The 27,578-nt window shown below is 40.4% G+C and overlaps 1 protein-coding gene across 1 annotated transcript in view; it reads right to left on the bottom strand.

The window, feature by feature from the left end:
- TOPAZ1 (testis and ovary specific TOPAZ 1) overlaps window positions 1–13,545 on the bottom strand; it is a 61,459-nt gene extending 47,914 nt beyond the window's left edge. Inside the window, exons 1-2 of the mRNA XM_065935269.1 lie at window positions 13,341–13,545; window positions 9,965–12,398 (exon numbers count right to left, since the gene is read on the bottom strand). Coding sequence (XP_065791341.1) covers window positions 9,965–12,398; window positions 13,341–13,545 — 2,639 coding nt within the window. The remainder of the gene's footprint in view (window positions 1–9,964; window positions 12,399–13,340) is intronic.
- Window positions 13,546–27,578: the final 14,033 nt, after the last annotated feature.

The raw sequence follows: 27,578 nt of genomic DNA, 5'->3' as shown, positions 1-27,578 counted from the left end.
CCACTTTTAAAAACTTAAGACAAAAAATAAATAAAAGTACACCAAATACAATATAATAAACACCCATGACCTCACTATTTATTCCTTTAATAAATGAGTTTTATTAAACTTATCCTACAGTTCTATGACTGCCCATTGGTTCAGGGATACTTCCTCGCCAAGAAAGAAGAAAATACATTTTATATACACCATTCTTTGAAGGCATTGGGAAACATGAAGTTTCCCCCAATGTAAATACCAGAAACAGTTAGAAGTTGTTAGAGGAGGTTAACTAAGAGGAGCTAACTGCTGGCTGACCTGTGAGCTGAACCCAGGCAACCTGGGACTCCTCATTCCTTCATGTGTCCTTGGAATGTGTGTTCTGCATGCCTTCCCCACACTGGAAGGTGCCCAAGGACACTGTCTTGTGATGGGAGGTGGTGCTGAAACCATCTGGATGCTATATGTGACTGAACTCAGTTAAGGTTTCTATGTAATCTTAAAATATTCTGGAGGGTCTTCCCTGGTGGCTCAGTGATAAAGAACCTCCTGCCAATGCAGGAGACAGGGGTTTGATATCCAATCCAGGAAGATCCCACATGTTGTGGAGCAATTAAGCCCATGCGCCACAGCTATTGAGTCTGCGCTCTAGAGCCTAAGAACTGCAACTAATGAGCCCACGAGCCACAACTACTGAAGCCGGTGTGCTTTAGAGCCTGTGCTCCGCAACAAGAGAAGCCACCTGTGCTCCGCAACAAGAGAAGCCACCGCTACAAGAAGCCCACGCACCATGGCTAGTGAGTAGCCCTTGCTCACTGCAACTAGAGAAAAGCCCGCACAGCAACAAACCCCAGCACAGTCCAGAGCAAAAAGATTCTGATGGACTGGAGTGGAGATCTGCTCATCATGTAGCTGCCCAAGATAAGCTTTGCTTCTTTCTCTGGTTTTTCTCTGGGGGGGGGGGGGGGGGTGGGGGGGTGGTGTGTGTGTGTGTGTGTGTGTGTGTGTGTGTGTGTGTGTGTGTGTAAAGGTCTCTTCAACTCAACAAGTTTTGCTTCTTTCTCTGGTTTCTCTCTGGGGGGGGGTGGGGGGGTGGGGTGTGTGTGTGTGTGTGTGTGTGTGTGTGTGTGTGTGTGTGTGTGTGTGTGTGTGTGTGTAAAGGTCTCTTCAACTCAACAAGCTTTGCTTCTTTCTCTGGTTTCTCTCTGGGGGGGGTGGTGGTGTGTGTGTGTGTGTGTGTGTGTGTGTATGCAAAGGTCTCTTCAACTCAACATGTCTAAATTTAAGCTCATAACCAGCATTGTTCCACAGTCCTGACTGTTCTGATCAGTGAATTGTAATGCTCTTCTTTGAAACAAGAGAAACCAGGTTATCATCCTTAACTCCTACCTCGGACCTTGCCACCATCTGATGAATAGATCTGCACTTCCTAAAACCTCTCTGAAATCCAGTCCCACTTCTGGCTGAAGTCACCATGTGCTTTGATCTAGTTATTACAACAGCTCCTTGTCAATTTATTCTCCACAGCAAAGTTATCATGATTTTTAAACTGTAAATCTGATCAAATTTTCTACTTAAAAAGTCCTTCAGTGAATCCTGATATGTTCTTAGGATAAAGTTCAAACTCACCATGGATTCTAGTTTATTTAGGATGATTTGTGTATGCCTCTTCACCTGGTATATTAATTATTAATACCTCCCCATGTCCCTCTCTAAATTTTTGCAATTCAAAAGGTCAATTCTACTGTCATCCTATTTACAAAGCCCCACACAGCTGAGCTTTCTGCATATTCTGTAACTCCATTTCCTACCACCTGAACACTAAGCAATGGCATGTTATTTCTGCCTCTCAGTTGTAACATGCTCTTCCCTGCAGGCCTGTATATAGACTCTTCCTTTTCTCTCACTTTTCTACACCTATTGCCTAGTTCCTACTTATTCTTTAGTGTTTATCTTAAATGTCATGAGGACCAGGGAGCCTTCAACTTGTATTTTTCCTATCTTGTTTTATTGTGTTTGTTTAATCATTTGCAGCCCTTGATAGACTAAACGCTCTGTGGGAATAAGGTCCATAGGCATCTAGTTGCTCTCTGTACACTCAGCCCCTAACATCTTCCTAGCCAGACATGAGGGAGACTCAAATGAAGATTCCTCTTTAGGAACTTCCCATTTAGGAGGAGGCACACATACACAATATCCTGAGATACAGGCCAAGAGAACTATTGGAACAAATCCCTAGAAGAACATCTCAGATGTGATTTAAAGGACAACTGAATGAAAAGAAAGGAATTGGCAGATAAAGAAACACATGTAAAAGGATTCAAATATCTGACATTGTGGAAACAGTGAGCTGCCTGCTCTGCTCATCTTTTACTAGCCTCTCCTTGCACTTTCCCCCTCAGCCCCATAACTGCCAAAGGGAGAACACATGCAGATCCACCAAAGGGCCATAAAAAGCCGTGCCAAGCAATTCAGACTCTGACCTCAGGCGGCTGAAAGCCACTGCAGCATTGCCAGCAGTCACTGGGAGACCAATTTCTATTCCCGAAAATTACCGAAGAGGAGGATATACCAAGAGCTCAGGAAGATTGACTAGGAGCTCATTGTAATAATATAGAAAAAATATGAATAAGATAATAGCAGTGAGAATTGAGAGAAAAGAAAAACCATGAGAGATATTTAAGGTAATAGCATGAAAAAGATGAACTGACTCAATAAATAAGAGAATTGAGGGATGTTTCAAATTATCCTGAAAGTTATATTCACAAAGAGGTATGGATCCAGACACATAAGAGATTACTCCTTAAAAAAAATCCAAAACAAAAAAAGGTAAATAGGTATAGCAAGTGTACTGCTTTAATATCAAAGTATTACAAGAGTACTTTTAACACTGCTGGTATAGTTCATAAAGGGAGAAACTTTTCACTGTGCATAACTAACTTACAAGGAAGGTAAAATTGCACATGCCAGTCTTGTTAGAAGTAATTTTGTTTCGAATTTGTGAGACACAAAGAGACATAAAAATTTTAAATTTACCTAGAGTAGAAAAAATAAAACTGTAACTCCCATAAATATATTACAACTTTGTGTCAGTGGAGCAGAAAGGGAGAAAAATGAAAGGCAGGAGGAGGAAAGGAGAGAAGCAGACTTGGTTGAGGCTACAGAATACAGGGAAGCAAAAGAGAAGGTCTGAGTAAAAAGGAGAGGAGACTTAGGGAAGCTTCTGAAGAACAACACAGATTACATGAAGCTTATCCTCTAACAGAGCATTTTTCAAGGGGGTGATGAAATTTAATGGGGTCCAACCAGGATTTTTAAGTAAAACAGAGTAAAATAAAAATAAAATACTACACCACTTGTAGTAAGGAAAATATTATTTTTATAAATTTAGTGTCTTACATATTCATAAGTATGTACCAGATTGTAATGTAAAATGTATCTTTAGTATGGGTAACTGACAAAGAGGTTTGAAGATGACAGCTCTAGAATAATTATTAACAGAAAAACACTTGAAAACTATTGCCCAAGAAAAATTCATAATGCTATTGCTTCCTTTTGAGATGCTAACTAGCTGAATAGAATCGATGTTCACTTATTTATATATTCACAGACTGATTGTGGAAAAGACTACCCTAAACTTACTGGGGCAATTATTCTGTAGATAGTAGTGGCCAAAAGCAGAGATATATTACAGTATCCAATTCACTGGGCCAAAGGTTCCCAAGCCTGATGCCATGATGTGCAGTGCTCGGTTTCCTGACATTACAAATAATAACTCCATCAAGTACAATACTATTTATTTTAGCAAAAACAAACATTGGTTTATGTGGTCCAATAGACAAAAAAGTAAAATCAGAATGATGCTTCTTTATACCTGATACTTTAAAGAGGAAGATGAGATGAGAGAGGAAAGGGACCAAAAGAAAACAATGCTTGCTGGCAGTCTATAGAATAATGGATTTGAAGCCACAGAGAGAGCCAAAATGCCACTCTTCCAGCATGCTGTTTTGGGGAGGGGAGACAGATTTTGGAGCAGGTGGGCCTGGGTCCAGATCTCAGCTCTGATACTGACTGAGCTGAGTGTTCTTTGGAAAGTTAGTGACTTTGACTCAGTTTTAAAGATAGGGCCAGTTTCAATCTCTGAATGGTTCCACTTGCTGAAATAATAAATGTAGCTAGCACAGGACAGACATGAAATGTCAGTTCTTACAATTAAGTATAAAATTGTGTATTAGAATTAGAGTGTCTTAGACACTCAGTGAAAAGGGAGAATGAACCAAGGTGAACTTCTTGAAAGACAGGCCAAGGAGTCTAAATATAATACATGAGGGAAAGAAAGAGAATGACCTTTACTTTTGCTGGAAACTGGTTTTTCTTTTGGTTGTTTTTTTGGGAATTTGGCATGGTAAACCTGGTGACAGAAGGCAAATCTCTTGGGGGAAAAAAACCAATTTTCTAAAATTCTGGGGAAGTAACTGGGGTGGGTTTCTTGAGATGATATAGTTTACCCAGGGTACACTCATGCTAGGCATGGGTCTAATGGGACTCAAACTTTTTTCCCCTTTGTTAATCTAAATCTATCCAATCACTAAGGAGCAGTACAAATTTTGGTTTTTCTCAACCCTCTTATCTGGGCTTCCCAGGTGGTAAAGAATCCACCTGCCAATGCAGGAGATGTAAGAGATGTGGGTTCAACTGAGCATCAAACATACAAGAGTACATACAACACTCTTTTCTAAACTAATTAAAAGATGCTTACTCCTTGGAAGGTAAGTTATGACCAACCTAGACAGCATATTAAAAAGCAGAGACATTACTATGCCGACAAAGGTCCACCTAGTCAAAGCTATGGTTTTTCCAGTAGTCATGTATGGATGTGAGAGTTGGACTATAAAGAAAGCTGAGTGCCGAAGAATTGATACTTTTGAACTGTGGTGTTGGAGAAGACTCTTGAGAGTCCCTTGGACTGCAAGGAGATCCAACCAGTCAGTTCTGAGGGAAATAAGTCCTGAATATTCATTGGAAGGACTGGTGTTGAAGCTGAAACTCCAATACTTTGGCCACCTGATGTGAAGAACTGACTCACTGGAAAAGACCCTGATGATAGGGAAGATTGAAGGTGGGAGGAGAGGGGGATGACAGAGGATGAGATGGCTGGATGGCATCACCGACTCAATGGACATGAGTTTGGGTAGGCCCTGGGAGCTGGTGTGGGACAGGGAGGCCTGGTGCGTTGCAGCTCATGGGGTCACAAAGAGTCGGACATGACTGAGCGACTGAACTGAACTGAGTGTTCTTGTACCTCAGTTTACATATTTTCATTTCAAACACATTAGTTTCCAATTCCCTAGTTATATAGTTGTTGTGTAGTCACTAATTCACATCTGACCCTTTGTGACCTGATGGACTGCAGCCCGCCAGGATCCTTTCTTCATGGGATTGCCCAGGTAAGAATACTGGAGTGACTTGCCATCTCCTTCTCCAGTGGATCTTCCTGACCCCAGGATCGAACTTGTATCTCCTGCACTGGCAGGCGGATTCTTCATTACTGAGCCACCAGGGAAGCCCCAGCTATATATTAATAGTAATTCCCTTGAATATTTGGCAGTTATTTTAAATCTCAATGATCCCCTGTATAATATCACTCAACTGAAATTTTAGTATATAATTAAATTGTGACTGAAGATAATGTTGTGCCCTAATACAGATTAATAGCATTGACTATTACAGACATTTTCAGATCTCTAACTATAGTCACAGGCTAACTCAAAAGTTTTACCAATTTTACTCATTATCCATTTCTAAGTTCATCAGTTCAAGTCTTCAGGAATTAGTTCTAACATGCTAATGCTTTAAAATTTAATATGGACTTCCAACACTGTGGAGATCGACAATGAATACGTCTAACATAACTGAAATACCTTACAAATTCTCCTTAACAAGGTCTGAGACTACTTCCCCCAACCATTAAATTAACTCAGGTTTGTCTACCTATTTTACCAAGAAGAGATAGTGTAGAGATTCTGAAAACTTGCGGGCTTAGCCATTTTCAATTTCTATTTCTGTAAAACAGGAATTCTTCGCTTTCTGCCATTAGAGTGGTATCATCCACTATCTGAAGTTGTTGATGTTTGTCCCACCACTCTAATGGCAGAAAGTGAAGAGGAATTAAAAGAGCCTTTTGATGAGGGTGAAGGAGGACAGTGAAAGAGCTGCTTAAAACTAAAACATTAAAAAGACTAAGATCATGGCATCTGGCCCCATTCAGTTCAGTTTAGTCGCTCAGTCGTGTCCGACTCTTTGTGACTCCGTGGACTGCAGCACCCAGGCCTCCCTGTCCATCACCAGCTCCTGGAGTTTACTCAAACACATGTCCATTGAGTCAGTGCCTCATGACTTCATGGCAAATAGAGGGGGAAAAGGTGGAAGTAGTGACAGAGTTCCTCTTCTTGGGCTCTAAAAATCACGCAGACAGTGACTGAAGCCATGAAATCCGAAGACGCTTGCTTCTTGGCAGGAAAGCTATGACAAACCTAGACAGTGTGCTGAAAAGCAGAGACATTACTCTGCTGACAAAGGTCTGTATAGTCAAAGCTATGGTCCTCCCAGTGGTCATATATGGTTGTGAGATCTGGATCGTAAAAAAGACAAGAGTGCGGAAGAATTGATGCCTTCAAACTATGGTGCTGGAGAAGACTCCTGAGAGTCCTGTGGACAGCAAGGAGATCCAACCAGTCAATCTTAAGGGAAATCAACCGTGAATACTCGGAAGGACTGATGCTGAAGCTGAAGCTCCAACGATTTGGCCACCTAATGTGAAGAGATGACTCATTAGAAAAGACCCTGATGCTGGGAAAGACTGAAGGCAGGAGGAGAGGGGGGAGACAGAGGATAAGATGGCTGGATGGCATCACTGACGCAAAGGACATGAACTTGGACAAACTTCAGGAGATGGTGAGGGACAGTGAGGCCTGGCATGCTTTAGCACATGGGGTCACAAAGAATCAGACAGGACTGGGAAACTGAATGACGACAAAACAGAAACTCATTCTAACAGGTTTCAAACTCTTAGTGTAACAAAGTGATGAAAAAAGAATGTATTAGTTAGCAACTAGTTGGTAAAAGGGAGAGAGCTGACATTAGAAATTACATTTTAAGCTTCATCTAGTTCTAGAACCATTCATTAACAATTTTCTGTACAGCTATTAGCAGACCCTCTGGTGATCAGGCCTCCATTTTTTCCTGTTGAGGTTTATTCTAGCACTGTGGATAACTAAAACTGGTATTTCCAATGTAGGAAAAGGAAAATACTAAAATAACTACTAAGGAAATTTTCAAGCTTATTTAAAAACCCAAACTTCAGAAACAGAAATGAAAGAAAAAGAAGAGCTAATACAAGTATCATTGGTGCTTCTGCCATGAAGGAAAATGAAGTTAAAATAATAGAATAACTATCTGAAGTAAACTTGATACTGCAAACCAAAATGGTTCAGCTTGGCCAGGAAAATCTGATACATAATTTGATACAGTACATAATCCTAAAACAGAAAGCAAGAAGTGAAAAGAAAAAAGAAGGCAGCTTAGAGACCGGCAATGGTGAATTAGTTTGGCCTCAGACTTTTCCACTATAACATTCAAAGTCAGAAAGCTGGGACAAATAACTATATAGTTGTGAGAAGAAAAAATATAAACTAATAATTTTATACCCAATTTGTTTGCAGACAATAGGCATTCTTATGTGCCCAGGGTCTTAGGAAACACAGCAATCAAGAACCATTGAAAAAAAATTGCTCTGCAATCTAGTCAACTAAGAAATGAATCAAAATAGTCAAGATTAAAGGAGAGTAAAAAGAATTGATGGTAAAGACTGAATCAACTTAAATATAGAATGAAGAGTCTTTGGAAATTCAGATTATTGATGAGAATGTAAACGGCACAAGCCTTAAGAAGAAAAAACAAAAAATTTTAAGAAAAATGTAAGAGGCAAGATTGGGAGAAAAAGTGAATATGTACTAATATGTCTGTCTTTTATCAGGAAAGCAAATGGTACTGTCTGAAGTTAGAACACAATTTTTAAAAGTCATGATAACAAAACTCAAGCTTTAAAATAATCTTTCTTATATTAGCTTGGGAGAAACTTTTAGGAACTAATTTCTTGTGGTAAAGAGGTTTTTGATTCAGCAATTCCTTTAGTTTCACTTCAGTCTCTCCTTCCCCAAGTTAAGTGTAAGTAAAACTAAATGTTTTTACTAAAAAGTGGCATGAACCAATTTTTCTGAAATTATATCCACATACATGCCTAGACAGAAGTCTGGAATGATGCACACAAATTTTGAGTAATTAATTTGTTATTTTGGGTGGTGGGATTCCCTCCCTTTTACACTTCTATTGTAATGAACATGTGTCATTTTAATGCAATCAGCCATTATTCTAAGAAAGGAAAAAAAAAGTATAAAAAACAAACTTTATGCCCACTTCATAACACTTCTCTCTTTCTCCCTTCAATTGCAGTTCATTGTCAACATCCTGTTAACTAACAGATGTTTGCTTTTGAATGCCAGATTTGCTCTGATTTCTCTTGGCATTCCTCAAAGGAAGCGTGGCAGAGGAAGAGTTAAAAACACCGTTAACAATTACCCTTTATTGAGCTCTCACTATTCACACAGTGTCAAACCAATACTTGTTCCATCCATTCACTGATTTAATTCTTACAACCCTGAGGCAAGTACCTCCCCTTCTAACAGATAGATAAAGTAAAATAATTTGCCTAAAAGGTCACAGAGCTATTAGGGCAAGAAGAGTCAGAAACCTAGGTCAGGCTACAAAGGTTAAGTCCTTGACCATTAATTTTAAAGTAAGATAGTTCAAGTTCAGATTCTGTTACTAGTAGTATCAACCTGGACAAGTGACAACTTGTCACCCTTATTTTTTCCACTTCAAAATGGGCAGATTACCATCCTCATTACATGGCTTTAAAAATAATAGATAATTATTATTATCTATAGATAAGAGAGCTCTTGGTTCTTCCTTTGGGATATAGAAAGTACTCTGTTGGGTGATAGGTTACAAGTTCTTATAACACTAAGAACATCAAGAAGAATGTAGTATCACTAAATTTATAAATACCAGATAAATTTAAGTCATGTACCATTGAATCTTAGTGGAATGTGTTTTCTTATTTTGACTCTGTTCACAAAACATTCCAATATTCAAGTATTGTAACATACAAAAACAAATTAAGAGTTTCAAAGTTATGAAACTTAGTAAAATATAACATAATATTAAATAAAATTTGGGCCCATCAGATATAGCAAGTTCCTAAACATGAAGGTTATTACTTGGCTCTGTTTAAAATTGGTTCAGGCAAACTCACCCTCTTTGGGGACTAAGCTATCATTTAAAACCATCTCCCTAAAAATAAAACCATGAAAAAAAATTGTAAGCTTTTTTCCTCTGAAATTTAGTTTAACTTTTTGATTTACTTTTAAGTTTTAATTCAAATAAACTTTTCCAAGGCTTCTCTGACAACTGAAAAATAAATTTTTTATCTAACAAGGAAGCCACAGAAAATGGGTTAAAATACATAAACAGCACTTTTCTTAATAAGTAACTTGATTGAAATGAAAGTATATCTGTTTATTTACAATGATTAAAAAACACGGAGATCAATTTAAGTGACTTTTGAAAGAACCAATATCAGTAATTTAAAAAGCCACTTTATAAACCACCATTTAAAATTCCAAACAGCTGATCTGCTCCATTATAATTTCAAATATAATAATCATTTTATTTCAATTCTAAGTTTCAGGATAATGACACTTCCAGGTCTCAGCAATAATACACTATATTACATTTAATAAATAACTGGGTTGAAAAAATAATGGAGCGTCAATATGATCACTGAACAGTGACACCTAAGACCAGAAAGTGCTTTTGAAACCTGCAACAATAATCTGCACCAAAAGGCATACTTGAACATGCATACCTCAAGTCATCGCTTGTTTCTTTTTTTTCTGGAAGTTCCATGTGCTTGGAGTCTGCCGATTGCAGCTCTTCAGCAACATTGGGCTCCTGGCTTATCATGGGAACCTCTGAAGGAAATGAGAGTTCCCCTTCACTGGAGACTCCAAACAGGTCTGGGTCATCTTGAATTACATCAATTAAGAGGACATCATCTTCATATGCTTTCAGAATATCTGGAAACCCCACTTTGGTTTCTGAAAAGTTCTTAGTCATTTTTCTACCACTAACTTCAGAGGAACCTGCTTTGAATGGTTCTTGCTCATTGGAATAGAAGGTGGGATTTTTCTCTATACATCCAGGATCACAAGAAAATGTATTATTTTCAACTGTGAGAGAACCAGCTGCCTTATTAGAAATGATATGGCCTGATGCAGAGATGTGGTTAGATGGTTTATTATTATTACCTTGCTTTAAAAAGCTTGGAGCAATAATACAGGAATTCTTACTGTAGAATGAGTCAGAACTAGCTTGCACTGGAATTACACTATGTTGTATACTCAGAGATTGAGGTCCTGAAGTTACTGTGACAGCATTTTCTTTAGTCCTACTCTGCCTTACCTCTGCTTCAGATAAATTGTCAAGAAGTTCTAGGGGACTATATACTTCTCTCTCTGATGACTTGGCATTAATTTCTTTTCTTTTTTCTGTTTTGTTCTTAAGTAAAGGAATTTTAAAATTAGTCAGCCGTCCTGTGTTCAGTATCTTAACTAGGTCTGGAACAACCAGTGCTTGCTTAGTAATGCATGCTTTTTGATGAATAGTTTTGCCTGTAGAGTTACTTGCTTCCTGGCCATCCTGGGAAGTCACCGTCAAATTCAGTTTTGTTAAATTCCCTCTATCTTTTTTTTTACTTCCTGTTAAGTTGTGAGTCACATTAGTCAATGGAGTATCTTCAGTAGTATTAGAAACTACCTCTGATGCACTTCTGCTTAGTTTCTCTGACTTCATTTTTTCGTCATCATTGACTATAGGTTCCTTTATAACCACTGAAGTAGGTTCCACTGTAGAGACTGAAGGTAAACAATTTAAATTAGAATCCAATTTTTCTATACTTGAAGAAGCACTGTTTGTTTCTGTTACAGAACTTTGTAGCATTAATTTGGAGTCAGTTAAGTGAGTTTGATTCGTTTGATGTTTAAGAAAATCATCTTGCCTAGAACTTTGTGGCAAGGAAGCTTTTTTCCAACACTGGGCAGATATTCTAGCACATGAATAACAAGGCCAAGTTCTCTTGCCAGTCATTGGTATTGTTCTGTGACAGCTATATTTAGATTCTTCAGCTTCATTCTTCAAGCCTTCCCTAGAAGGCCTCTTTTCAACAGGAAAGCAATCACTAAGTGACTTCACTAAAGAGTTTTTCATTGACTTAAAATAATCTCCTGGTGGATCCATGCTGGTACATCCTAAAGGCTGTGAAACATTCTTTGTTTCTTCTTCTGAAAGTTGCTCAAGGGCTTTCTGAAACACAGCATTTACATAATGTTCAGGACTTGTTTTTTTCCCTGTTTCTGGAAGACTTAATAAGGGATCCATCGGTGACGGCGTATTATTATTTACTTTTCTCAAAACTTTCAAAGAACTTTTTTTAGCTTCTAAAGTCTCTGTTTCTTTACCTTCAGCACCTGTTTGGTTTCCTTGTAACATCAGCTCAGATTTGTCACACATATTAGAAAACTTCATCTCAATAACCATTCTATTTCCTTTTTCAGACACTTTCATCTTTTTTCTGGATTTTCTCCCAATACTGCTCTCCTCTACTGAATGTTTATTTTTTTCACTTTGAAGGCAGGAAAACATGCCATTATTTTTACTTAGGTATGAATCATTTTCTTCAAGCAATAACTGACTTACTTGCATTAAGTTTTGTTCAGTTTGTAAAAGCTGAGGAATATTGCTTGGATTAGTCTTATCTATAAAACTCCTAGGGTTTTCTTTCTTTGAGGAATTTTCTGGTACATGCAAACATCCTCCATCAGGTTTATATGCAAGATTATTTTCATCATTACAATCCTTGGAATGGGAGAGACAACTGAAATCATGTAATTTTAAAATGGAATTATTTTCTACTCCAGGTGACAAGCTGTTACAAGAATATTTCTGAGTATTCTTGTACAGTTCATCTTGGAATTCAACCTTACTATTTTGTGTAGCCTTATTTTCAGTCATTTTGAGAGGTGGGCTTTCTAAGCTTTTAAATTTTTTAATTCGAATTCTTCTTTTACTACCTTTTACCAACCTTTCCTTACCCAAATTCTGCAAGAAAGCCATACTTTGAAATTCACTGCATTCCACTGTTGGGAAAGATTCCGAACTGGTTAATGATTCCTTTCTTACCAGGTCAATCCCTGGCTGTGGATCATCACTTGAGGCTTCAGTAACTTTTCTTTTTTCCTTGGCTGATCAAAACAACAAAACATATCAGAGAAGATTTTATGTTGAGGGAGGAAAAGCAATGCAAATTAAAAAAAAAGTGAAGTCATCCATTTTTATTTCCCTGAATAGCTGTAGGAAAACATAGGTTTGTTTTTAAAATCAAAGACCTTATTTCTATTAAGGAACTACATACAAACCTGTACGAATTCTAAGGCAGCTGAATAACCTCTAGCGTCATCACTCTGCACTAGCCAAAGTGGCTCAGGAGTCCCTTTTATAATGCTGTGCTGTGTTTAGTTGCTCAGCTGTATCTGACTCTTTGTGACCCTATGTACTGTAGCCCGCCAGGCTCCTCTGTCCATGGGGATTCTCCAGGCAAGAATATTGGAGTGGGTTGCCATGCCCTTCTCCAGGGGATCCTCCCAAGCCAGGGATCAAACCCAGGTCTCCTGTATTGCAGGCGGATTCTTTACTGTCTGAGGCACCAGGGAAACCCAACAATACTGGAGTGGGTAGCCTATCCCTTCTCCAGGGGATCTTCCCCAGCTGTCTGAGGAATGGAACCGGGGTCTTGTGTATTGCAGGAGCATTCTTTACCAGGTGAGCTACCAGGGAAGTCCTCCTCTTATAGTACTTCTGACCAAGGCACCCTAACGGGACAAATATCTTTTAAGTGAATTATTGTGTTTTCCCCCTTTCTGGTCAACTGAGCGCATCAGTAAAGCCCATGCAGATTCAAGTGAAAAGCTACCGATAAAACACGGGTGAAGGAGAATGGATGCAAACGCTAAAAAGGGAGTGACCCCTAAGTGCTATCTTACTGCGTCCTCCCACTTGCAATGGGAGCTCCGCCTACTTCGCTGCTTCTAAGTTGGCCCTGTCAGATGGGTCTGAAAAGCTTCCATGTCCCCCCAGCCCCTCCACTCGCCGCCTCGCTAAGGCCTTCCCAGTCCCGGACGTCTCACCTGACTTGTCACTTTCCACCTCTTCTCTCCCAGACGCCCGGGCCACCATCCTCCTCTTTTGCCCGCTCTCCTCGCGCCCCGCCGCCTCAGGGCCGCAGCCTCCTGCCTCGCCCGGCCCTGGCCGCCGGCTTCTCTTCCTCAGGCCTCGAGCGTCGCCTTCACGCCCTAGGGCCGTAGTGGGGCCCGAGGGTGGAGGCCGCCGCATCCGCCCGGGGTTGCCACTCTCCCCGCCGAGACAGGCCGTGCCGGCTCGCAGTAGCCCACCCGGCAAGGGAAGGTTGCTCCTTCCGCCAAGTACCTGAGGCCCCGCCCCACGCCCCTCGCCGCCAAGACCCCGGGACCGGAAGCGGAAGTGGGGCCCGTGCAGCCTGGCTGTGGAAAATGCGACGAGGCTCAACTGGCAGAAGGAGCGCGAGGCTCTGTGGCTGTCGCCTCTGGGGTTCGCTGCGCGACCGTGAAGCCTCGTCTGCGGGGTTGAACCTTCCACTAGGCTGGACTCTCCTGGGACCATTCGGGGCCCCTCTCAAACCTGCCTCCTCTCATGCCTGGTTGCTTTGAAAGACCGAGTGGCTTCTAACTCTACCCCTGGCCTCTTGGGGTCCCGTTCCATCTGCCTTCCCGACGTTGTGTAGGCACCTCAGCCTCCGGTTATGCAAAACTGAACTTATTTTTCCTCACAGAGTTGCTCCTTTTGTACTGGTGGATGCGCCCCTGTCTACCCAGCTGTCTGAGTAAGGAACCTGGAAGCTGTCAGAAATATCCTTTCGACTTAAACCTCACATCCGCATTCAGGACATCTGCTGGATTCGACTTTCTGTGTTTGTCAGCCACTCACCTTGGCTCCAGCTTGCAGACTCTGACTGACCTACTGCATCAGCCTACTGGATGTTACTCGTGCTTCCATCCTTGTGCTTTTTCAGTTGGCTTCCACCTGCCGCCAGGCCATGCCCTTCCAGTGAAAGGGTATCTTGGCATTTCCCACCTTGGCCTTTCTTGAACCTCCTTTGCTCAGAGACCGAAACTAACAGAAAGTGTGTTATTTGCTGTTTCAAGTATGGCCCCTGAATATTTGATTTTTATCTCTAACTGCCACTGTGGGGGATAAGGTGTGCTTCATTGGAAATCTATGCACAGGAGTTACTTTTCTACATTCAGTTCAGCCGCTCAGTCGTGTCCGACTCTTTGTGACCCCATGAATTGCGGCACACCAGGCCTCCCTGCCCATCACCAACTCCCGGAGTTTACTCAAACTCATGTCCATCAAGTTGGTGATGCCATCCAGCCATCTCATCCTCTGTCATCCCCTTCTCCTCCTGCCCCCAATCCCTCCCAGCATCAGGTCTTTTCCAATGTGTCAGCTCCTCGCATGAGGTGGCCAAAGTATTGGAGTTTCAGCTTCAGCATCAGTCCTTCCAATGAACACCCAGGACTGATCTCCTTTAGGATGGACTGGTTGGGTCTCTTTGCAGTCCAAGGGACTCTCAAAAGTCTTCTTAAACACCACAGTTCAAAAGCATCAATTCTTCGGCACTCAGCTTTCTTCCCAGTCCAACTCTCACATCCATACATGACCACTGGAAAAACCATAGCCTTGACTAGACGGACCTTTGTTGGTAAAGTAATGTCTCTGCTTTTAAATATGCTGTCTAGGTTGGTCATAACTTTCCTTCCAAGGAGTAAGCGTCTTAATTTTATGGTTGCAGTCACCATCTGCAGTGATATTGGAGCCAAAAAAAAATAAAGTCAGCCACTGTTTCCCCATTTATTTCCCATGAAGTGATGGGACCAGATGCCATGATCTTAGTTTTCTGAATGTTGAGCTTTAAGCCAACTTGTTCACTCTCCTCTTTCACTTTCATCAAGAGGCTTTTTAATTCGTCTTCACTTTCTGCCATAAGGGTGGTGTCATCTGCTTATCGGAGGTTATTGATGTTTCTCCCGGCAATCGTGATTCCAGCTTGTGCTTCTTCCAGCCTAGTGTTTCTCATGATGTACTCTGCATATAAGTTAAATAAGCAGGGTGACAATATACAGGCTTGATGTACTCCTTTTCCTATTTGGAACCAGTCTGTTGTTCCATGTCCAGTTCTAACTGTTGCTTCCTGACCTGCATATAGGTTTCTCAAGAGGCAGGTCGGGTGGTCTGGTATTCCCATCTCTTCACAGTTTATTGTGATCCACACAGTCAAAGGCTTTGGCATAGTCAATAAAGCAGAAATAGATGTTTTTCGGGAACTCTTGCTTTTTCGATGATCCAGTGGATGTTGGCAATTTGATCTCTGGTTCCTCTGCCTTTTCTAAAACCATCTTGAACATCTGGTAGTTCACGGTTCACGTATTGCTGAAGCCTGGCTTGGAGAATTTTGAGCATTACTTTACGAGCATGTGAGATGAGTGCAATTGTATGGTAGTTTGAGCATTCTTTGACTCATTGGAGAAAACCCTGATGCTGGGAGGGACTGGGGGCAGGAGGAGAAGGGGACGACAGAGGATGAGATGGTTGGATGGCATCACCGACTCGATGGACATGGGTTAGAGTAAACTCCGGGAATTGGTGATGGACAGGGAGGCCTGGCGTGCTGCGATTCATGGGGTCGAAAAGAGTCAGACATGACTGAGCGACTGAACTGAACTGAACTGAGCATTCTTTGGGATTGCCTTTCTTTGGGATTGAGATGAAAACTGACCTTTCTGCATTACCTGATTCTAATTCTATGGGAGGTATTTTACAATTGTGTAAGTTGTAAATGAGTGGTAGCAGTGCAAAATGATGGTCTATGGAAATGCAAATTTTCTCCTACTGAAGTTCAATCATTTGCACTCCCTGTGAACATTTGCACCCCCTGTGAAACATTTGCACTCCATGTGAAAGAAGACGGTTTTGCCTCCATTTATTTCAATATTTCTGGTCTATAAATGTGTCTATTCTTTGGTCTTGTCCTTTGAGCAGATGGTTATAAAATCTGCCTGATATGAGAAACAAAATCTTTAACATGTTCATTTTTATATCTATATGACAGTCATAATTTTGAAACTGAGCAGGACTCAGAGAGTTTGGGTCTTTTGAGCATGAACTGCCAATACTCCTTGCTTGGTGCCCTGCAGATAATTACTGTGCCTTCCTTCACAACTCATGATAGTAAATTGGCTTTCTTGTGCTGCAGGCAAAAGGACTCAAGTTCAGTTGGGTAAGAATTTTATCTTTTTTGCGTGGTGGAGGGTGGTTGTTTGTTAACACCACACATACCCTTGCAGGCATTTACCTCATGTTGGACTACTACTGAAGTTCCCTAGATTCCATATGATCCAGAATGCTGATAGAAATAGAGTAGGGCAGTTACACAGATGATTTTAGAAATCCCACTAGGGGATTATGTATAGAGAATTAACTTTGGGAGACCATTGTACATTAATGATTGCTCAAGAAAGGAATCAGAACATCATGAAACAAAACAGGCTTAACAATGTACCCATGCAATAAAAGTGCAGGATATGCTCCAGGTCATTAGGTGAAAAAATGAGACCTGTATGCCTCATGCTGGTTGAGGTCAGCAAGATAATGGTCCTTAGGACAAGGACCTCTGCACGCCAAGGACAGAATATAGGGCAAAGATGACATTTCAAAGTAGAAGATCCTCAAACTGAAATCTGAGATGATTTAACATAGTGTATGTTACCACTTCTCTGCTGATTTGAATAGCACCATGACATTCCTGGTTTAACCATATGGGGTCAATAACCTGCCATGAAGGAGGAGCTAATGATATAAGCCTACTCTCTACTCAAAAAATGAGGCGGAAGGTGGTCTTCTCCTCCCCACTTTCCTGTTGAGTACAAAAATGAAGCCCTCTTAGTTCTCAGGGAAGAGCTACCTTGCCTGCCCTCTTATATCCTTCACAAGCATCCTATACTAATAAACCCACTTTTTACTTACCACTTTGTCCCTCAGTTAATTACTTCTGTGGTGAGACACAAAGAACCTGAGCTTCATTAATTCCTGAGAAAAGTTGTTCAATACCTGTGCTGGTTCAATATATACTGGTCCTGGAAATTCTTTTGCTTGTCTGCTTGATGAAGTACAAATTTCCCTTCAAGATTCAGTGAGGAAAAAAAAAAAGATTCAGTGAGGATCACCCCTCAAGGATGCTTCCCAGCTACCTTTCTCCTTATACTTGGAGGAGTGAGATGTTCCTGCCTGTCAACACATCATTTTCAACTGTTTACTTGTACAGTAAGTACCCCACATACAAACCTTCAAGTTGTTAACTTTCAAAGATAAGACTATGTGTTTGCCTGTCCATTTTCGTAAGTTAGTTCACATGTCTGGTGTACATTGTCACGTGTGTGCATCCTCTACAGGTGGTTGAGCTTTTGTGTACTTTGTATACAGCACTATTTTTTGTGTTTTTACTTTATGTATTATTTGTGTGAAAAGTATTATAAACCTATATAGAGCTACGTACTAGTCAGCTACATACTATGTAGCTGATTGTGTTAGTTGGGTACCTAGGCTAACTTTGTTGGACTTATAAACAACTTATAAACAACTTTGTTGGGCTTATGAATATGCTCTCAGAATGGAACTCATTCATATATAGGGGACTTACTGTATGTTCCCCTCAGGGCAGGTACTTTCTTTTTTTTTAATTAATTTTTATTGGAGTATAGTTGATTTTCAATGTTGTGTTTCCGCTGTACAACAAAGTGAATTAGCTAAACATTGGCATGTATCCACTCTTGTTTATGTTCTTTTTCAGGTACCTTCTTTTAATGTTTGCATGTTTGTTTAATCTTTGTATTTTAAAAGAGGAGATTGATGATTTTGAACACAATGTATATTACGCATTAAAAAATAGTAGGTTTGGTTTAGAGTACTGTGGCAGTTTGGATGAGTGAAATATCCTTAAGAGCTTCTAGAAAATAGAATTTAGGTAAAGAAGGTGTAAAGGACCTAGAAATTTTTTTTCTTCCCCCTGCTTGGAAATATCCCCAGTAAAAGGAAAACCAAGTTGAAGAATAGCAGAATTTAGAAAAAGTAATTTTAGGGATTTCAGGCTACATGCTTATTCCAAGTTCACTTTGTGCACCAGTTTCCTTATCTGTGAAATGAAATAAGAGACCATCCTGAAGGAAACCAGAATCTGTCATCCCAAAATATGTCTCTTTGACATAAACATTTGTTTGAGCTGAAGGCAATTAAACAGCAGGAAATGCAGGGAAAACTCTCTACCCTCCCCCATTTCTGCCTGGAGGCAAGATATAAATTCTCCTTTACTGGAGATGACTCTCAACTCTCTGCAGTCTAGAAATGGTACTAGAGGAATCTGCAAATAAAATTTCCTCGATTCGTGTCTTCCCATATATTTACCTTCCTGCAGTTTGCCACTCTTAGAAACCTAAAGATATTTTCCCTCGTCCTGTAATTTCTATGTGGGTTTATTGTTCCTTGTTGAAGATGCTAGAGAAGGTGACTTCTAAAGAGTTCTTGTGAGAATGAAATTTGCTCATATTTGTAAAGCACTTAGAACAATGCCTAGCAGATTGTAAACACTAAGGTTTGTTAAATAAAAACCTCTATATTGAAAGATAAATCCTATATAATTCTAATATTTACTACCTTCAAAATAAACATTGCTACCACAATCTTAGTAAAATAAAGAAAAATTCAAGAATCCAGCTTCCTTAGTCTGAATAAAAACAGATGGTCTTAAACTCAGCTATAGGCCCAGGAATTTAAAGACGTATGCTCATAACTGTTGAAATGCATGAAAGAGAAATGGGAAGAGCTTAGTAGCATAGGAAATTGCAAAATCAAGCTCACTGAATGTTCTGCATTAAAAAAAAATTATAATCTTTATTACAGGTTTTAAATTCCTCATACCAAACTGCTTTTATGAAAAACTTGAGGAGATGAGGTGTGTTTATACAACTTTTCTTCTGTTGTCTTCTGTGAAATGATTATCATAATCCTACTATTGTGCTTTGCAGTATCTGGAAAGGGCAGGCACAGTTGTTTCCCAGAGAACTCAATTTTCCTGGTGGCAGATCTCACTTATTTGATAGTTCAGAAGATTGAGCAGAATGTTTACCCAATATTTACCCTTACCTATTGAGCCACATCTCGGTCCACAGACTCAGCCCTTTGTGGGTACCTGGGGGGCTCCTCTCTTCTAGTTCTTTTGTGGAATCCGGAGTTGCAAAACATACCTCCTTAAGACAGTGGAGTACAGTTTATTATGCCAGCGGGTCCAAGGCGAATCAGTTCCCAACAAGAACCCTGATGTTTCTGAGAGGCCTAGTTTTATACCCCCCACTATGTGACTCATTGGAAAAGACCCTGATGCTGGGAGGGATTGGGGGCAGGAGGAGAAGGGGTCGACAGAGGATGAGATGGCTGGATGGCATCTCGATGGACCTGAGTTTGAGTAAACTCCAGGAGTTGGTGATGGACAGGGAGGCCTGGCGTGCTGCGATTCATGGGGTTGCAAAGAGTCGGACACCACTGAGTGACTGAACTGAACTGAACTGAACATGACTGGTTACATGTCAGTAACCTCTTTGTTGGATATGATTGAGTTTTACAACAAGTAGGTGCTAGGAGAATAAACAATTAAGGTTAAAGGTGGGGAACAATGATTATACATCAAGGGGGGATGTCTCCATGGTTAATCTAACAAGGGCAGCCTGACCTCAACTACAATCTCCGTTTGTCATCTGTAGGGAAGGAAGTCTCCAGGAGACCTGGTTTGCACTAGCAATGGTTTCCTCACTCTTGAGCAGGGTTCAGGCCCAGTTCACATCCTATCTTTAAGATTGATGACAGGCTTCAAGATGGAGTCTCTCCTGCTTTCCTCACACTGGCCTTGACAGTTCCCCTCCCCATTTTTTATTTTCTACACTTTCCCCCTTGTCTCTGAATCCTGATAGGCACTACTGCTTAGCCCTTGAAGTCAACTTTGGGGTCGCTGCTTCACCCATGTCCTTTGTGCATGGCAAGTCCTAGGTTTATGCTGGAAAGATGACAGCAGAGTCACATTCTCTGTATTCTCCAACTAAAGTTGTAGATGACTTATGCACAGGACTGGCTACACAATTTGTGGGGCTCAGTCCAAAATGAAAATGTACTTTTTGGAGACCTTCTGATGAAGATTACTGATTTTGAGACACAGCAGAGCATTAAGACAAGTGTGGAGCCCTGTGTAACTACATAGATTGTGTGCCCATGAAGCTGGCCCTATAGAAACATGGTCTAACCCTTTAAATGTTTAAAAAAAAAAGTCTATGAACCTATTATACCTCTAGGGAGAAAAAAAAATCAAAGATTTCAAAATTGGCCTGTGGTCCCAAATATTCTGCTTCTGATATTAAAGTCCAGACTTGGAAACTCAATTAACTTTTTAAAAAAATTTAAATTAATTAATTTTAATTGGAGGCTAATTACTTTACATATTGTAGTGGTTTTTGCCATACATTAATATGAATCAGCCATGGGTGTACATGTGTCCCCCATCCTGAACCCCCCTCCCACCTCCATCCCCATCCCATCCCTCAGGGTGATCCCAGTGCACCGGCCCTGAGCGCCCTGTCTCATGTATTGAACCTGGACTGGCAATCTATTTCACATATGGTAATATGCATGTTTTAATGCTATTCTCTCAGATCATCGCACCCTCACCTTCTCCCACAGAGTCCAAAAGTCTGTTCTTTACATCTGTGTCTCTTTTGCTGTCTCACATATAGGGTCATCATTACCATCTTTCTAAATTCCATATATATGCGTTAATATACTTATTGGTGTTTTTCTTTCTGACTTATTTCGCTGTGTATAATAGGCTTCAGTTTCATTCACCTCATTAGAACTGATTCAAATGCATTCTTTTTAATAGCTGAGTAATGTTGCATTGTGTATTTGTACCATAGCTTTCTTATCCATTCATCTGCCTATGGACATCTAGGTTGCTTCCATGTCCTAGCTATTGTAAACAGTACTGCAGTGAACATTGGGGTACATGTGTCTCTTTCAATTAGAAACTCGATTAACTTTTTATCCACTAGGGGGCCCCAGATCCAGAGCAGCCAAGGATGAGGCACCATTCTTTTTTAAATTTTTTTAATTATTTTTTTTCATTTATTTTTATTAGTTGGAGGCTAATTACTTTACAATATTGTAGTGGTTTTTGTCATACATTGACATGAATCAGCCATGGATTTGCATGTGTTCCCTATCCGGATCCCACCTCCCACCTCCCTCTCCACCCGATTCCTCTGGGTCTTCCCAGTGCACCAGGCCCGAGCACTTGTCTCATGCATCCAGCCTGGGCTGGTGATCTGTTTCACCCTAGATAATATACATGTTTCGATGCTGTTCTCTCGAAACATCCCACCCTCGAGGCACCATTCTTTTATCTGGCTTCAGGAACTCTGCCCTTTAACCTAAGAGCCTTTGATTGTGTCATTGAATCAGATGAAGTCTATTACTCAATGTAATAAGTTCAAAATGAAGCACAATGGGAATTTGTCAGTAGAACAGGACCTCAGAGATCATCCGGTTTAACCTCTTCATTTTACTACTGTGAGGCACAAGAAGCTAATTAATTTGTAAGTGCTGTGAATAAGTCATTTCCTAAGTGTTTCCTCCGTTTGCTGCTGAGTTGCCCACACTTGCAAGTAGACATTCTTCAGGAGACAGTCACCTCTGGTCTGAGAGAGAGAGTGAAGCAAGCGCAAATTTACCCTCCTGCTTCTGCATGTGGCTGCACGCCTGTCTAAGGATGTCTGTGGTGCCTATACCCATGTTCTAGCATCTCTGTAAAGGATCTTGTATTTATGCCTCTCAGATTTTCCAGTTGAATTAGCACCAGCATTGTAGTCTATTATATCCTTGGTGGAGGAGGGAGTTCCCTTTTCACTTTCCAATGTGGGAAAACCTCAGAGAGGAGTGGGCTATTCCCATGCTACGGTGTCAAGATCAAGTTTACCAATGAATAGAGTGGGTGGTTGTCTCAATGGTTTGATTTGAAGTGTGAGAGGGAAAATTTCCTCCAATTTGGTCTTTTTACCCACTCAAGAGAGCGTCTTATGTTTGTGTATACACTGATGACTTTGTATCTCCAGCCCAGTGTCCTGCTTTGCAGTCCCTTGTCCATGCCTTTGATCCAAATGACTGGGATAAACAGTTCCTTGAAGACTTTGACTCATTTAGCAGAGAGTTTGCTTTCCTGCTTCAGGGATTCCTCCAGGCCCCAAGAAGAAATCTGGCTTCATCCAGGGAGTGGGCAGCTAGATAGTATAGTGTTGTTAGCATGCCTGGAGAAACCCTCAACCAGCAGAGGTATGGAGCTAGTGGATAAATCCTCCTGCCTCCCGCCTTTCAGATAGACAATCCTGAAGGCCTTTGGTATATTTTCTTAGGCATCTCTGAAGATTTGAGCCCTCATTGCTCATGGCAGCAACCTTAATATCATGGTTTTTTTTTTTTTTTAGATTAATTTTTGTTGGCGTATAGTTGACTTACAATGTTGTGTTAGTGTCTGATGTATAGCAAAGTGAATCAATTATACATATGCATGTATCCACTCTGTTTCAGATTCTTTTCCCATATAGGTCATTACAGAGTATTGAGTAGTGTTCCTTGTGCTCTACAGTAGATTCTTATTCGTTATCTATTTTATGAATAGTAGTGGATAGCATACCTTTTCATTGGTCTCACTGGCCCCATCCTTACCACTGGCCTTACCACTGATTTACACATTGGTGCTCTCCTTGGGCTTTGCCCCAGCTGAGATAGTATCTACTTGACATTTTAAATTCCCATGCCCCAAATATGACTGTTGATTCCCCCATTTCTCCCATAGCTTCATCAGCTCAGCTCAGTAAACATAACTCTATAATTCTAGTTACTTAGATTCATTCTGGAATCCTCTCTCTCACTAGCCCACATCTCTGACCCCATCCAATCATCAGTGAACTAGGCCTGCTTTCCTTATAAACATCCCAAGTCTCCTAATTTCTTACTATATCCACCACTTATGTCCACTAGTCAGGCTACAATCTTTCTTATCAAACTACTCATTCCTCTGTTTCTAATTTTGTCCCACTATCCTTCACCTGATAGTCAAATTGATTTAGTAAAATCCAAGTTGTCTCTATCTCTGAACCCTCCAGTGGGTACCCACCCTATTTAAAATAAAATCCCAAGGCCTTCTGATGTTTCACGGGCTCTACATAATGATGTCTTTGGCATCCCTTTGCCCTAATTTGGTCACCTTCTTCTTGCTTGTGATGCTTTCACGCAGTAGTCTTCTCATTATCACTTGAATATGCTAAATGTGTTCTCTTCTTGGGGCTTTTGCATTTGCTCCTCCCCTGTCTAGAATGTCTCTTCTCATCAGAATCTATTAATATCTGCTCGTGTCCTGACTTCCTTCCTTGCTGAAATGTTCCTGTAGAAAGAGACTCTCCCTGATCAAGCCAAAGAAAAAACAAATCTGAACTTAGCAAGGGGAGACTTCTGTTCAAAAGGATTGTTGCAAGGGGGGGAAAGACAACTGCAGGGGAGAAAATACTGACCATAAGATTTACAGGTGCCTCCAGATTTAGGCAAAAAGTTTTTTTTTTAAGTTTATTTTTTAAGATTGAAGTATAGCACGGCAAAGGCTCATAGAGTTTTGCCAAAAGAACACACTGATCACAGCAAACACCCTCTTCCAACAACATGAGAGAAGACTCTACACATGGACATCACCAGATGGTCAGCACCAAAATCAGACTGATTATATTCTCTGCAGTCAAAGATGGAGAAGCTCTGTACAGTCAGCAAAAACAAGACAGGGAGCTGACTGTGGCTCAGATCATAAGCTCCTTATTGCCAAATTCAGACTTAAATTGAAGAAATTTAGACCATTCAGGTATGACCTAAATCAAATCCTTTAAGATTATACAGTGAAAGTGGGAAATAGATTCACGGACTAGATCTGATAGACAGAGTGCCTGATGAACTATGGATGGAGGTTCGTGACATTGTACAGGAGACAGGGATCAAGACCATCCCCAAGAAAAAGAAATGCAGAAAAGCAGAATGGCTGTCCGAGGAGGAGCAAAATAGCTGTGAAAAGAAGAGAAGCCAAAAGCAAAGGAGAAAAGGAAAGATAAACCCATTTGAATGTAGAGTTCCAGAATAGCAAGGAGAGATAAGAAAGCCTTCCTCAGTGATCAGTGCAAAGAAATAGAGGAAAACAATAGAATGGGAAAGACTAGAGATCTCCAAGAAAATTAGAGATACCAAGGGAACATTTCATGCAAAGATGGGCTCAATGAAGGACAGAAATGGTATGGACCTAACAGAAGCAGAAACTATTAAGAGGAAGTGGCAAGAATACACAGAAGAACTGTACAAAAGAGATCTTCACAACCCACATAACCACGATGGTGTGATCACTCACCTAGAGCCAGACATCCTGGAATGTGAAGTCAAGTGGGCTTTAGGAAGCATCACTATGAACAAAGCTAGTGGAGGTGATGGAATTCCAGTTGAGCTATTTCGAATCCTGAAAGATGATGCTGTGAAAGTGCTACACTCAATATGCCAGCAAATTTGGAAAACTCAGCAGTGGCCACAGGACTGGAAAAGGTCAGTTTTCATTCCAATCCCAAAGAAAGGCAATGTCAAAGAGTGCTCAAACTACTGCACAATTGCACTCATCTCACATGCTAGTAAAGTAATGCTCAAAATTCTCCAAGCCTGGCTTCAACAGTACATGAACCATAGACTTCCAGATGTTCAAGCTGGATTTAGAAAAAGCAGAGGAACCAGAGATCAAATTGCCAACATCCGCTAGATCATCGAAAAAGTAAGAGAGTTCCAGGAAAACATCTGTTTCTGCTTTATTGACTATGCCAAAGCCTTTGACTGTGTGGATCACAATAAACTGTGGAAAATTCTGAAAGAGACGGGAATACCAGACCACCTGACTGCCTCTTGAGAAATCTGTATGCAGTCAGGAAGCAGCAGTTAGAACTGGACATGGAGCAACAGACTGGTTCCAAATAGGAAAAGGAGTATGTCAAGCCTGTATGTTGTCACCCTGCTTATTTAACTTGTATGTAGAGTACATCATGGGAAACGCTAGGCTGGAAGAAGCACAAGCTGGAATCACGATTGCCGGGAGAAATATCAATAACCTCACATATGCAGATGACACCACCCTTATGGCAGAAAGTGAAGAGGAACTAAAAAGCCTCTTGATGAAAGTGAAAGAGGAGAGTGAACAAGTTGACTTAAAGCTCAACATTCAGAAAACTAAGATCATGGCATCTGGTCCCATCACTTCATGGGCAATAAATGGGGAAACAGTGGGAACAGTGTCAGACTTTATTTTTTTTTTGGCTCCAATATCACTGCAGATGGTGACTGCAACCATAAAATTAAAAGACGCTTACTCCTTGGAAGGAAAGTTATGACCAACCTAGACAGCATATTAAAAAGCAGAGACATTACTTTGCTAACAAAAGTCTGTCTAGTCAAGGCTATGGTTTTCCCAGTAGTCATGTATTAATGTGAGAGTTGGACTACAAAGAAAGCTGAGCGCTGAAGAATTGACACTTTTGAACTTGGCATTGGAGAAGACTCCTGAAAGTCCCTTGGACTGCAAGGAGATCCTACCAGTCCATCCTAAAGGAGATCAGTCTTGGGTGTTCATTAAAAGGACTGATGTTGAAGCTGAAACTCCAATACTTTGGCCACCTGATGCAAAGAACGGACTCATTTGAAAAGACCCTGATACTGGGAAAGATTGAAGGTAGGAGGAGAAGGGGATGACAGAGGATGAGATGGTTGGATGCCATCACCGACTCAATGGACATGCATTTTGGTGATGGACAGGGAGGCCTGGTGTGCTGCAGTCCATGGGGTCACAAAGAGTCAGACAGGACTGAGCAACTGAACTGAACTGAATAGTTTATATACCGTAATTTGAACATATATAATATTTATTGAGTGTTTTCTTTATGTCAAGTACTGTCCTCAGTGGTTTATATTCACTACATCATTTAACTCTATGAGATAGTTAATAGTATTGTTATTTCTGTCAACTACAAATTGGCACTTGTGAAGAGCAATGCCAACAATTGAACAACAAAGGCATTTGCCATCTGCCTCTACAGAGACTGAACCCTCTGCTGCTATAACTGTTGACCTTCAACAACTCCTGAGGGAGTTCAGGATGGAATGAGCACTCTGCTCCAGGGAATCTTGGTGGGACAGGTCTTTACATAGTTGTATGTTTTTAGGAACAGATTTTATGATCTCAATCCTTGTATCTCCTCATATTTAGAGAAGCAGTAAATCCCTTCATGGTGACCTCAGGTCCTCATGACTAACAAAAAACTTTTGTAAAATGAGTGCTTAATGGTATTGAACTCCCCCTTCACCAAAACCTTATATATTGACATCCCCCACTGCCACTTTGGAGCAGTCTGTCAGAGCTATCTGAGATGCTCCCTTCTGAGCTGCAGTCCTCATCTTGCCCCAAATAAAACTTAACTCGCAGCTCTCAAGTTGTGCATCTTTTTTAGTTGACATCTCCTTTTCACAGATGAGAAAATAATACTAAAAGCAGATGAATGCCAGAACACAGTGAACATCAAAGGGAGAGGAGACCATAGTATGTACAAGGTATAGGCACAGTACCGTGGTTTATATATATAGTTCAAAGATGAATTATCTGAATCACCAAAAATGCTTAATATAGGCAGATGCTATGCCCATATTTAAATATATATTTAAATATCTCAATCTAAATGACCTCTCATTCAATATTTAAAGGAATAAAATTCAGTTTTTCTAAAAACTGCTCTTGTCTCAGAAATGTACTTCTGGCCACATGTAACTCTTGAACAGTTGAAAGGTAAGGTGTACAACTGAGAAAATGAACTTTTAATTTTATTTATTTTAATTATAGTGTACTTTTTTTTTTTTTAATTGAAGTATAGTTGGTTTACAATGTTGTGTCAGTCTTAGGTAAACAGCTAAGTGATCCAGTTATATATTTATCTATATCTATATTCTTTTTCAGGTTCTTTTCCATTATAGATTATTACAAAATATTGAGTGTAGTTCCCTGTGTCATGTATTATGACATTGTTGATTATCTAGTTTATATATATTAGTGTGTATATGTTTATCCCAAACTCCTAATTTACCCCTCCTCTCTTTCCCCTTTGGTAACCTTATGTTTGTTT

This window comes from Muntiacus reevesi, chromosome 4, assembly GCF_963930625.1.
Source record: "Muntiacus reevesi chromosome 4, mMunRee1.1, whole genome shotgun sequence".
NCBI lineage: Eukaryota > Metazoa > Chordata > Mammalia > Artiodactyla > Cervidae > Muntiacus > Muntiacus reevesi.
The sequence above is the reverse complement of the archived record's forward strand: the minus strand, read 5'-3'. Positions and strand labels throughout refer to the sequence as shown.